Genomic DNA, 13,337 nt, shown 5'->3' with positions numbered 1-13,337 from the left:
GAAACTTGCGATTTCTGATAATGCATTTATTTTTTATTTATATCACACAGTACAGCTGCAAAAATAAATGAGACACAACCAGAAAATGCTACCAGTGACAACCCTCCAGTGATCATCACCAACACCAGCTCCTACTACATGATTTATATTTATGTGGGAGTTGCAGATACCCTGCTTGCCATGGGAGTTTTCAGAGGCTTGCCCCTTGTGCATACACTGATAACAGTATCTAAGACTCTTCATCAAAAGATGGTGCATGCAGTTCTTTATGCACCTATGTCAACATTCAACTCTTTGAAAGCAGGTAACTTGGATGGAGACTGACTCGTATCGGTTTTATTTTAATTAAACAGGTTTTATTCTGCTAAAGAATACTGCTGCTTTCCATTTAAATTGTCAATCAAGCTGAATGATAAAAGTTTGCTATGTAAAGTGATTTGCGAATCTTCTAATGGTTGCGCTTACTTTAAGTATGACATATTTCAGTTGTCAATTCTGATTCTGAAATAACACCTTTTAAGTTGGCATAGAATGAGAAAATTCATTGTTAGAAGTTTGAGGCAATAAAACCAGAAGAGGTTCTAATGAATAGCCTTTGTCTAAAACTGTAATAGAAAAGATACAGTCTAAAGATACGTGGTGAGTGACAAGGAATCAGATATGGATGATAAATAGTGCTTTATTTCATGAGCAGTCCTACTGAAATAGCATAAAACATCAGTTGGTGTGAACAATGGTATTCATATTCAAATTTGGCTCAGAAGTTGATGCAGAGTTCATTACATAACTGGTGCAACAAGTTCTGTTTGCTGCTGAACGTGAAATTCCTTTCCCATACCCTACTTAACTGATACATGCTGGAGTACAGGAAGCATTGGTAAATGACAGTGTAATATAGGATCTTCCTTCATTTTCCCATTATATTCTTAGTTCTGTTGTTATTTTGTGGTTAACATGGTATTTCTGCTCAGAAGCTAAGAAACTGGTATGCAAACTAATAAAAACGCTGACATACAAATTATCCGTGTATCAGCATAAGCCTGATGCATAAAGGGTGCAGACTTTATGGCAAGTGTCTGGGTTTCTGTCCTGTTTTACATGTTAATTTGTTTTAACTACATTTTTTTTGTCTGAGATTCCAAGACCTGAATCAGAAATTGTAGAATCATTCTTTTTCATGATGTAGCTCCATTAAGCTGTAATGGAATTGCTTGTAGTAGAATACATCTTGTACTTACCTTTAGCATTTTGTGTTTAGAAAAAAAGAAAATAAAAACCTGTTTTGTTTGTTTGTTTTGTAAAAGTAATACATGTAGGATTTTGTGGGGAGGGTGTTAAAATGCTTTATTTATTCATTTATTCTTAATCCACAGGTGGTATACTCAACAGATTCTCTAAAGATACAGCGATACTGGATGATTTACTTCCACTGACAGTATTTGATCTCATTCAGGTTTGTAGAATAGAAGTTCTCAATTTTTGATGTCTTCTGGCATTGCAAAGTTTCAGTTGTACATCAAGTAAAGAAATTATGTAATGTGAAGAGCTAACAGGAATTAAATCCCAACAGTCTCTTTCTTTCAGTCTGTTCACATAGCTGCTTATCTTGTAAGTCGATCACTGCTTTTGTTTTTGAGTTCTTGCCGTAGGTCTACCTACACTCTCTGTGCAAACTTCTTTCGAGTACTTGGGCACAGAAACATTTTTGCCCTGCAGTCTCCTTCGGTACAAGTCCACATTCACCTTCAAAGGTGTAAGATACATTTCTAGGTTCCTTTCAGTTATTTTGGATCAAGATGAATATAGTCTGTGATGCCCTTGTTAACTACTTGTTATGAAAGACAGGTTTTGGGGTTAGGAATTCTTTGGAGGAATTTTACGAGAGTTGTAGAACTGCAGAATTTTATTTTATTTTTAATGGCAATGCTTGGTGCCATTGTAGCTGCTGGGCAACTCCACACATTGCCAGATCTTGATGAGCTTTGAATAACCTCCAGTACATTCACACTGAAGAGAACACTGAAGAAATATAGAGACAGAGACAATTCCAGTGCTTCTTAGAGGGGCTGCCTTTCCTTGTTCCTCATCCCAGCTGCGGCTCTGTATGGATCCCAGCTCACGTCAGTAGTGTCCCAGCATACTGTTGACACACTCCATCTGTGAATTTGCTCTGATTTGCAGTTCTTACATGATGATCTGGTTAAAACCAAGTCCCCTTTCCTTGTTTATTAGTAATTTGTAACTTTGCCTTAGGGAGGCAAGTGCAGCTCCACCTTAAGTTCAAGAAAATAGCAACGTTACTTTGTGCACTGCTGAAGTCCTGAATCTTTGCTGAATGAGTAAACGTGGGCATTAAACCATTCTCTTTTTTATTATCCATTGCTGATGTCATCTTCAGTGTGAATAGTATTTACCACTATCTTTTCTGGTGTTTTTTTTTGTTTGTTTGTTTCTGACATTTTGGATCTGCCATGGAGGAGTTATTCTAAGCTGAATTTTGTTATTCCATCAAATTCTATGTCAAACTCTATACAAGAAGCTGACCAGTTTTTCATATTTCAAGGTTAAAGAAAATAATCTCTACCCGTAGCTTTTCTGTTCTGATGCCTTTCAGAAGCTAACTTGTAATACCTATTGGTACATCTCTTTCTCCTGAGTTTCAGGTGTAGAGGCTCCTGGATATGCATGGCCAGTTGCCCTGTCTTTCCATTTTTTTTTTCTGTAGAAGATCATTAAATCTACCCACTGTCTTGAACACTTTTTACCTGCCTTTTCCTTATAAGACATTTCTGTTCATCCTCTGCAGCTTTTGAATTGTTTGGCAGTTTCCGACTTCCATGGACACTGCATATAAACAATGTCAGATTCATCTGAAAGACATACAGAAATTGTGACTCTATACATTGGTTACCACAGAGTCAAAGGATGGTTGAATTTAGAATAAATCTGTGGACCTAGTCCATAGAGGACAGTCAAACACTAGGATCTCTTCAAACCTTCTGTTCAAAGCAGGGTCATCTACAGGATTTTGGATACTCTCAAGGGTGGAGACTCCACACGTTCTTTGAGCAGCATGTTCCAGTGTTTGTCCCCACAGTGAAAAAGGTCTTTCTCGTGTTTAAATGGAATTTTGTCTATTTGAATTTGTGCCTCTTGTCCTTTCATTGCTTGACAGTTAAAAGAGTCTGACCGCCTTCCCAAATCAACTCCAGATACCTATGACCTAATAAATTTTACATCAATGGCAAGAGATACTGTCTGTGATGTTTTCTCTGGCGGCCATCTGTCAGAGTATGAATTACAGCCAGTTAATGACTGCAGTAGCTTTAAACAAGTTTAAATGCCTATGTCAATCTTCCACCAGTACTTACAGTGGCATCACCATTTTCTGAAATCCTTTGCATGAGATGCTGCTAGCATATATTGCTAGTCCCGAAGATTTAATATTATCTCAGTCATGAGATCATAGTGAACTCACTAGACATTTATACTTACAGTCTTAACCACATTTTCTCAAAATCTTGAACTGCCATTGGTTAACTGAATTGGCTGTTGCAGTCATCACCACTTTGAACCCTGGATGAAGTCTTTATCACTTGTGTTTGTTAAAATGAAGGCATACAGGAAGCACTGGAGTAAGTCTCCTGGTCTGGCCTCCATCCCAGCCCTAAAAGCTCATAATCTGAGGTCACTGCAGCACAGTCCTGTGGCTTTTAATTGATCTTCATTAATTCTCTGCTGGCATTCCCTGAGCATATACCAATGTAGCCAGCCTGTGTGTTGATTTTCACTATTGACATTTTGGAGAAAGTAGTATTGTCTGTTTGTTTTTACATTTGTTTTGTTTTTTGAACCTGCGAGAGAACACTAATTTTTTATATTCAGCTTTTTAGAAATAGGTGTTGGACCTGCGGTAGAGCTATGTGGTGTGATCATGGTCTTTGCAAAATTTAAGTGAATAATGGAAATGGGAATTAGAACAGCCACTGTGTTACTCTATGATCTCAAGTAACCTGAGACCTGTATAATTTGGCAGGTGTTTTGAATAACTCATTTTCTTAATAGTAAAATAAAGAAAAGGGGCTAAATTCTGCAGTTTGAAAAAATGAATAAACACAAATTCATTCTTGTGTTTCTACAGACCAGTGCTATACAAGCCAATGTGTGTCAGCATTCTTTTAATAGAAAGGGGTAAAGTAATGAAAGACATCTTTAACTAGTACATCCATTAATTTTTATTCATAAACTTTGATAATGGAATTACACTGATTGTATTTCTGATGAAAACATAGGGTAAGAAGCCTATGTTGAACACTTAATGTTAGTCTGACTGTGAAAGGCATCAGACTTGGAATACTGGAAATCCAAATCATTCCTCAAAACCACACAGATTTAATAGCTAACACAGGAACTGCAAGTAACTTCTTAATGTGAAATTAGCTCTGTTTTCCAACTATTTCTTTCTTGAGATAATGGGCATAACCTGGAACACAGGAAGTTCTGTCTGAGCAACAGGAAGCACTTCTGTGCTGTGTGGTTGGCTGAGAACTGACACAGGTTGCCCAGAGCCTGTACAGTTTCCTCCTTAGAGATCTTTAAAAGCTGTCTGGATGTGGTCCTGGCACCTTGCTCTGGATGTCCCTGCTTGGGCAGGGGTTGGACCATATGGACCCATGGTTCCCTGCCAACCTCAGCCACCCTGTGGTTCTGTGAGCTGGTCAATTACAGTGATGTTTCAATGTGATCGTCATTTTGTTGAAATTGTACATTTGTAGTTGCCTTCTGCTGATAAGTTTGCAAGCTGAAGTAGTTAAGTGTGAAAGGTAACACCCTGATATGAAGTAGAGTTTTGCTATTCTGCATACATGGATGTATTTGTGTTTCATCGATTCAGATATGGGACAGAAACAGCCCAAGGGCTTAAGGTGCTTTTAGAGTAAAGATTGACTTGACTTAAGCAAATCTGTCTGGAGATACTGAGGATGAGGTCTCAGGAGAATGGTAGTAGTCTCTGGTAGATTTAAATAGACTAATTTGAATGATTTTTCCCATCTGTCACCTCAAAACTTTTTTTTTTTTTTTTTTTTTTTAACTTCCTGAAACTAACTTTTCATACCATAAGTCCTTTTACAACTCAACTCCTGTCTTCTGATTAAGATGACTACAATCACTAGGTTGATATGTAGGTTATAGTCCCTTGCACAATTTATGATGTACCATTTCCCATTTTTTCTGACCCTTGGAAAACTGATTGGCCCAGAATCTGCAGGAGAGTGGCACTCAGCTTCTGATAGCCTAGCACACCTAGCCCAGACAGGACAGAGTCAGAATCAGTAGGTTACAAAGATGATTGCAGGTACAGCAAGTATCATTGTTTTAGCTGGAGTGAGTGCATAGCTACTGTTTTTGTGTGTATATGTTTGACTTCATAATTTAGAAGTTTGCAATACTGTCTCTACCACAGAAAACATTTCTTCCATGTATTAGGAAAGGTAGACATTCTTATAGGTGTGGATCTGGTCTCAGTTATTCATGATCTTTTCATAAAGGCTTGTTCTCAGCTGCAAGTACTACTTAAGTTAGCTTTTTGTGGTTATCAAAACAATGCGTAGTTGCCGTGGGAAGGAAATTCATCACCAATCTCTAGTCTATAAAATGACAAGTTTACTATATCAATAGTATTTTTCTTTCATTCTACAGTTAATACTGATTGTGATTGGCGCTATAACAGTAGTCTCAATATTACAACCCTACATCTTCCTGGCATCAGTGCCTGTGATAGCAGCCTTTATTGTGTTAAGGGCATACTTCCTCCACACTTCTCAGCAGCTGAAACAACTGGAATCTGAAGGTATGAGCAACAAAATTGGTTAGACTACTAAATCCACCACAAATCAATTGAGAAGTGATTCACCCTGTCACCTCTTTGCCTTTTCTCTTATAAGATGCCGTTGTCTCTGGGAGTAGAACACTTATCTCCTTAAAAGCACTGCTGTTACTGATCCAGCCAGTACTGAGTGCTCTGCTGCCAAAGAACAATGGAGAAGACCTATTTAAAGCTGGGCTTTAACACCACTGCAGCTGAAAACAAATAAAGTCTTGAAATACAATTTTCTTCAAAGTAAACTTCACTTGAAAAATTGTGATCAGATTTAGTATGTGCCTCACAAAGTTGTTTCTTTATAAGAAAACTTTAGAATCTCCATACCTTTCTTTTATGAGTGCAAGTAGTTGTTTTTTCTGAATAAGTTATTTGACTAAATTTCTTCCTCTCCCCTATTATCAGACTAACATATTCCCAATTAAAATGGAAAAACTGATTCTGAAGTGTGGGTTTGCAGATCAGGACTGTGGTCCTTTACCAAAAAATTGGCAGGATCTGACAATCCTCGGTCCGTTGTGAATCATCTTGCCTTTTACTCATGCATAGCTTTAAATTTGCTCAGATATAAATTCCAATTTGTTTCATATTTAGAGGGGTTTAGCACTGGCACTCCATTTTTTGTGTAATTCAAGGTTTCCTTACAATTAACACCATGACAGGAGAGTGGAATCCAGAGCATTTAAGTACTCTATCTGTGCTAAACAAACCCACCCAAACTTACTTGACGGAGTGGTCAGAATTGTAGGAATTAATTTTGGCTGGGGAGGAGCCTTCTTTCTCTTGTGACGTCTTACAGCTGACCAGGCGTTTCTCCAAGCAGTGTGCTGACTATGAGGAATTAATGTGGTCACTTGCTGGCAAGACACTGAATGGAACTTCAACCCATTCATGCAAACACTGTTGCGTATCCTCTGCTAGGATTACTTCAACCATGTATGCCAACAGCATAGATAAATTAAACCAATGACAGTAGTTACACTGCTAGGAGTCAGACACAGGGCTGTGGATTTGTGTTATATGAAAAGTATTTTCTTATGAGTGTTTATGATGTTTGTAATTTAAACACTTTACAGCTCGGAGTCCAATATTCACACATCTTGTTACAAGCTTAAAAGGACTGTGGACGCTGAGAGCCTTTGGGCGGCAGCCGTATTTTGAAACCCTGTTTCACAAAGCTCTGAACCTACACACAGCAAACTGGTTCCTCTACCTGTCAACTCTGCGCTGGTTTCAGATGAGGATAGAAATTATTTTTGTTGTCTTTTTCAGTGCAGTGGCATTCATCTCTATCATAACCACAGGTACAGTAACTTTACTGGAATACTGAAATGCAGGTTTTGCCTCTGTTTAACAGCTCTTCTGTGGACACTTCTGATGACAGTAAACACTGCACAGTTCAGCATACATTGCACTCACTGATTGAAGTATGTCAGAGAACAGAAATTGTGTTTTACTTAAAATAGAAGTTATACCACAGTTGTCTGCTATTGTAGAAGGCTCACTGAAGAGATTAGTTTGAAAATAGGTTATCTGAGGGGCCACAACTTTCTTTTCTTGACCCTAACTGCTGCAAAAGTAATCTGGTGGCTTCTAAACCACATAAAGATAACCATGTGAATGTACTGAAAAGCTTGGATGGTGATTATTATCTATATAGCTTGAAGTTTTTTAGTAAATTGAGTTAATATTCCTCTCATTTTACAAATAGCTGAGTGAAAATGGAAAGATTTAATGATCTTTTAAAGCTGCATCACTAGCAAAAGTATTCATTCAGTTTTCCAGTTCCCACATATTGATCCGTTTCCTGGTGTGAATTTTTGCAAATTCCATTAAAAATCACCTCCAAAATGGCTCACCACTCCTAGTAAACAGAGTACACACAGGAGAAACACTACGTACCTTACTGTTCTACCTGGAAGCTGGGCCAGGCATAGCCAGTCTCTGACAAGCAGAGTACGAGCTGAAAGATCCCAATGAAAACTGAATAATTCAGCTTTGTGGAAAAATTCTGCAAGTTTAGCTACAAATATCTTTTAAAAGAGTTTCTAATTCACTGTGCTCTCATTTACATTTTTTTAATTTTCATTCTCAGGCATTATACTCCCCTCTCCCCTGTTTTACATTGAACTTTTTGTCCAGGATCAGTGTTATGACAGCTGATGAGCAAGAATTCAGTGACTTTAAGAATGAAGTTTTTTATTCTAACACTATCTGAGTTTCATAGCTGATCATGCTTTTCTTGATCATACATACAGTACCAGATCTGAAGCTGGATGGCCCTGGCTGTGGCAGGGGAATTGGAGCTTGATGATCCCTGAGGTCCCTTCCAACCCAAGCCGTTCTATGATTCTGTGATTCTATGATTCTATGATACCAAGATTTAATTGCAAATCAAGATCAGGGTTTTTAGTGCATTCACTGGCAGAACCAGGAGTTCAATTGATGACTGAACTGTCAATCCTCTTGTATAACCAACAAATCCATGTTTTTTTTTCCATGAGAAAAAAAGAGAGAATTTGAATTTGAATATGTATTTTAACATGTTATATAGATCTTCTATGCAATGTATGAAATATATATTCATTTTGTGAACTTTGTTGGCCATATATTTTCATATACATTAAATCTTTTTCCTTTTGCAGGTGATGGACCAGGTAGAGTTGGCATTATTCTTACGTTAGCCATGAACATCATGGGAACCTTGCAGTGGGCAGTAAACTCAAGCATAGATGTGGACAGCTTGGTAAGCATAAAGTGTGCTCTGCTGTGGTTTGTTTGTTTAGAGAACATGCTTTTCTTTGTTGATTATAGGTGCTCACTGAGTTATTACCAGACCTGTGTAGCAATCAAAAGTGGAAAAATTTTCCTTACATCTTTCACAGCTTTGGGACAGCACTGAGTTTTTTCATGGTCAGAAATTCTCCTGGATGAGAAAAGGGAACAGCAAATGCTTGCTCTTGAGGATTCAGATTCCATAGCAGTTATGGGAAAGCATCTGAAAAACTTGGAGCTGCTTTGTTATGGTTATATACCTAATCAAATCTTGGTCCACTTAAAGGCTTTGAACAGCAGATTTCAATGGATGAGGCTGAGCTGCTTTCATGCAAAATGGAAGCAATTTAAAAATCATTCCTACACTTAACTGGTGGTCTTTTTCTGGTTTTACTTAGAGTAACTTCTGAAATAAGGCTTTGCTGATCTCATTAATTTGTGTAGTTACTTCATTAATTGAGACTGACTTTAAGCTTTAAGAGAGAACATTTCACAGGATTATCTTATCATCACCTATTTGTTGAGAAGCAGACAGGAAACTCGTAAAAGAATACATTTGTTATGGTGGTTTTCATCATGTAACAGTCAATTCTCTCTCACAATTAAGGAATTCTGGGATTGATTTTAGACAGAATTCTTGGGGCAAACTCCATATAAACCCTAATTACATCTATATAAAAAAAAAAAATCTAAGATAAAAAGTCCTTTGCATCCAGTCATACTGTCTCTGAATCCTAAAGTATCTTCTCAAGCCAAGCCTTTAAGCACTGGAAAACAAATAACTTTCACAGGCGACAATTAGATCCTGATTAGCTGAAATGAATTGTTTTTAAAAAATGGAGCAGATTTATTTTTTAAATAAGTGATTCAACCACCCTCATCCTGAAGGAAATCCTTAAGAGCCCCAAAACTGGGAATTAGCCACTCACAAAATCTAATCTCTTGTTGACACATACAATTGGTGATAGTCCAGAAAGCTGACTGCCATTCAGGGACACATTTTTTCCCTATCCACCAATTGTTTTATGATAATTCTTTCTTCAGTTGTTAGTACAGGCTGTCTTGAAGGGCAAGCAGTTTGTGCAAGGGCTTGTTTGCCAAAACTGCAAGGCAAGCCAGACTGCAGTGCTGTGACCGATACAAAGTAAAACATCCTATTGGTAAGGCATGGCACTGAGCATTCAATGAACTCTCTTGTGTAAGCTCACTTTTAGCCTTATGTGGCATGATGTAGTCACTGAAATATCACAGTCTGTGAGAGCCATGTTCATTCATACTGCTTAGTGCAAATTGAAGATGCTTCACACAAGAGCAGAAAAAATCTTGCCATAGTATTGAGAGGGTGCTGGACACACCAGCGTTTTAATAAAGAACTTCCCCTTTTTAAAATACATTGATGCTAAGCTCTCATCTATTAGTAGTAACTACAAAGTAACTCCCTTTCCCCTGAAAAAGAACAAATTGCCTTATATGTTTGTGAGTTCTTTTCTCTGTATTAAGACAAACTAGTATATTGGAGCACCGTATTAATGACAGTTTTCTGAAGGTGCATCCGTTTGTACATAGATCTTGTTAGGTTGTAGGTCTTGTTTTGGTAATGGTTTGCTGCCCTCCCCCATCCCATGGATGTTTAAGTATCCCAGCTGCCAAGCTCATAGATATTGCTGGCAGAATGGTTTCCTGACATTGAAAAGCTGCTTCTGTGCACAAACAAATAACAATAGCTTCATGGTCTCAAGGCAATAAAACGGCTTCATTGGGTAATTCAGATATATTATTTCCTACCCTTTTCCACATTTGATGCTTCCCTCTTTACAGTTATTTGGTTAAGGATGTCCTGCAAGGGCTTGCGTGTGTGCCTGATTTAGTGTTCTCTTTTGGTTATATTTCTCTCAAAAGCTCCCAATTGCATCAGATTGGTGAGAACTGACACATCTCTGTGTGTCTCAGTTAGCAGTACACACACACTGCTCTGAGTGAGATCACTTATGCTCTTTTGTGAGCTGCTGTGACATCCATGCTTACAAGGCAGCACACAAGTGTGCCTGAGTGTACACAGTTCTAGGTGGTGGTCTTTGGTTGTCAGATAAGTTGGTGTTTTCTGCAAGTGATTGAAGCCCATGGCTAAAGGCACAGCTGCTGCAATTAGTACATGACACTAAACTTGTGCTGAATTCTTTAACAAGATATGTGAGATACGAGACATGAGTGACATAGGTACAAGCAGAACGACAGGAAGAAGGGAAACAGGGAAACAGGATAATATGACAAAGACAAAAAGGCACCAGAAGAAATACTGACCAAACAGATAATTTGACTTTATTCCACACAGCTGCCTTCTTGAGCTGCTGTGATGTTGGCGTATGTTTTCAAGCAATCTGAGAATCTAGGTTGGATTTCTGTTTTTACATGCAGAAGTATTCTCGTCTTTGGAGGGACTTCTGTTCATCTTTATTTGTCTCTAACTGAAAAATCTCCATTGTCTTTTAATACCCCATGATGGTTTTGGCACTGCATTTTCTACAGTCCTGATACTTTATCTGTACTTTATCTGCTCTGGTGTTTCTTTTTTTCTTTCTTTTTTTTTTTTTCTTTTAAACATATGTGGTCACTCTGACAGCTACCCATTGTTTCATTTAAAGCTAGCAGCTAGACTAGATTTATCTCCTCACTTTGATCATTTCTGCTAATACCCCTTTAGCTTGTTTTCAGTCTTTTTCTTAGCCCTCCAGACAGTCTTGCAATATTTTTAATTTTTTCCTCGATAAGGAAATACAAAAATAAGTTTTCCAGTAAGTGTTGCCTTTGCAGATAAGCATTGGCTAGTCCCAGTGGAATGTTTTAATGTTCACAAACCTTCTCCTTTGCTGATGTGTATCCTGCAACAGCAGTGCTAAAACTGGGAAGGACAATTTCTTTCATCAGGGAGCAAGAAATTGTCATGCTTTCATTATTGCCAAGATTATTTTCCAAGATATTGCCAAGATGTAAGGAGATAAAAAAGAATTCCCAAAGAGATATTAAGAATGTACTTTCTACACTACATTGTGCTCCATCCTATACATCACTGGTGCTGAGGAATTAAAGTGGTACATGGTAAAGAAGAAGACCAAAGAAAAAAAATAGGATTATTAAAAATAATGCTTGTTTTATGGCTGGTTTTCATACTTTCATTTTTCCATGCTAGTTCTCTCTTAACCCATCCAGCTGGTAATTCTTACCTGGAAAATGATATTAGTATGGTCTAATATGGGAGAAATGGGAGAAAACTTGAGAACTCTTATTTAGTCTGGTAAAACTTTAGTCGCTTCTTGACTGTATAATCCGCATCAGAACAGCAGTTCTCAGAATGAGCTGCAGTCATACGGAGATTCACAAAATCTACAAAAAAAAACCAGAGCAAACAAAAAAAAAATCAGTACAAGTGCGAACTAAGTATTTTGTTTTTGCAATCTGGAATAGGAGTATATGAATCACAGAACATCCCCAGCTGGAAGGGACCCACAAGGGTCATCAGCTTCAGCCCCAGGGGCACACACAGCACTGCCCAAAGTCAAACCCCGTGTCTGAGAGTGCTGTCCAAACCCTTCCTGAACTCCGGCAGCTCGGTGCTGTGCCACTGCCCTGGGCAGCCTGTTCCACTGCCCACCAGCCTCTGATGAAGAATGTTTCCCACCTCCCCTGGCACAGCTCCATGCCGTTCCCTCGGGCCGGGTCGCTGTCACACAGAGCAGAGCTCAGCGCTGCCCCCCCACTCTCTGTGAGGAGCTGCAGCCGCCATCAGGCCTCCCCTCAGCTCCTCTGCTCTGCGCTGAGCAAACCCAGGGGCCTCTGCCCCCCTATAGGCCCTTCCTTGAATAACACAGAATTATTAAGCTGCTCCCCTTGTCTTTCCCACTAGACCCTTCCTCGTCTTCCTAGCCCTCCTTTGGTCTAACAGCTGTATGTCCTTGTACTGTGGCACCCAAATCTGTTCCTGGTGCAGGAGGTGAGACCGCACAGCACAGAGCAGAGCACAACCCCTGCCCTCGCTCAGTGCCGTGCTGGGGCTGGTGCATCACAGGGTGCAGTTGGCCCTTCAGGCTGCCGGAGCACATTGCTGACTTGTGTTCAACTTGCTGTCAGACAGAACACACCAAAACCCACATATGAGTTTGATTACCTCTAAGTGCCTCCAAAACGTGTCAGCAAAAGATAAGAAACCTCACAATTAACATATGGCCTGCCTGCACCAAGTTAGTTTTTGCAGTGACAAACTGCACAGGATCTTTTTTTTCCGCCTTGAGCCGCTGGACTGACCTCCTGTGGTATCTCTCAGTTGCACGCTGCGGTTTCCAGAGAGCGTGTATTTGAGGAGATGGTGTCACACAGCGCTGTTATTGCAAACTGTATGTGCCTGCTTTGGAGAAAGGAACTGCCCTCTTATAGCAGAAGAATACTTATAGAGCCTTATAGAATTAGTTGTATTAGATTACTTGTGAAAACAAAAACAAAAACAAAAATGACCTCTTCCACATTCTGGAAGTATATATTACTTAATAATATTATGAATTCTCATCCCACATTAGGAATAGTTTAAGTGATATTAATGAGAAAGTAAATTAAAGGATTTGTAATGTTATTAAAATCCCAGTAAAATGCAATTGGGCAAGGCTAAAAATAGTGTATTGTGCTCTAGACA

General features: G+C 38.8%; 1 protein-coding gene across 1 annotated transcript in view; it reads left to right on the top strand.

Moving 5' to 3' along the window:
• Nucleotides 1-13,337, top strand: part of CFTR (CF transmembrane conductance regulator) — an 81,383-nt gene that overhangs the window by 51,493 nt on the left and 16,553 nt on the right. Inside the window, exons 17-21 of the mRNA XM_042815365.1 lie at nt 51-304; nt 1,374-1,453; nt 5,701-5,851; nt 6,958-7,185; nt 8,527-8,627. Coding sequence (XP_042671299.1) covers nt 51-304; nt 1,374-1,453; nt 5,701-5,851; nt 6,958-7,185; nt 8,527-8,627 — 814 coding nt within the window. The remainder of the gene's footprint in view (nt 1-50; nt 305-1,373; nt 1,454-5,700; nt 5,852-6,957; nt 7,186-8,526; nt 8,628-13,337) is intronic.

This window comes from Centrocercus urophasianus, unplaced genomic scaffold (genome assembly GCF_019232065.1).
Source record: "Centrocercus urophasianus isolate 14NV4802_14NV808 unplaced genomic scaffold, USGS_Curo_1.0 seq_15, whole genome shotgun sequence".
NCBI lineage: Eukaryota > Metazoa > Chordata > Aves > Galliformes > Phasianidae > Centrocercus > Centrocercus urophasianus.
This window is presented reverse-complemented; position numbering and strand designations above follow the sequence as displayed.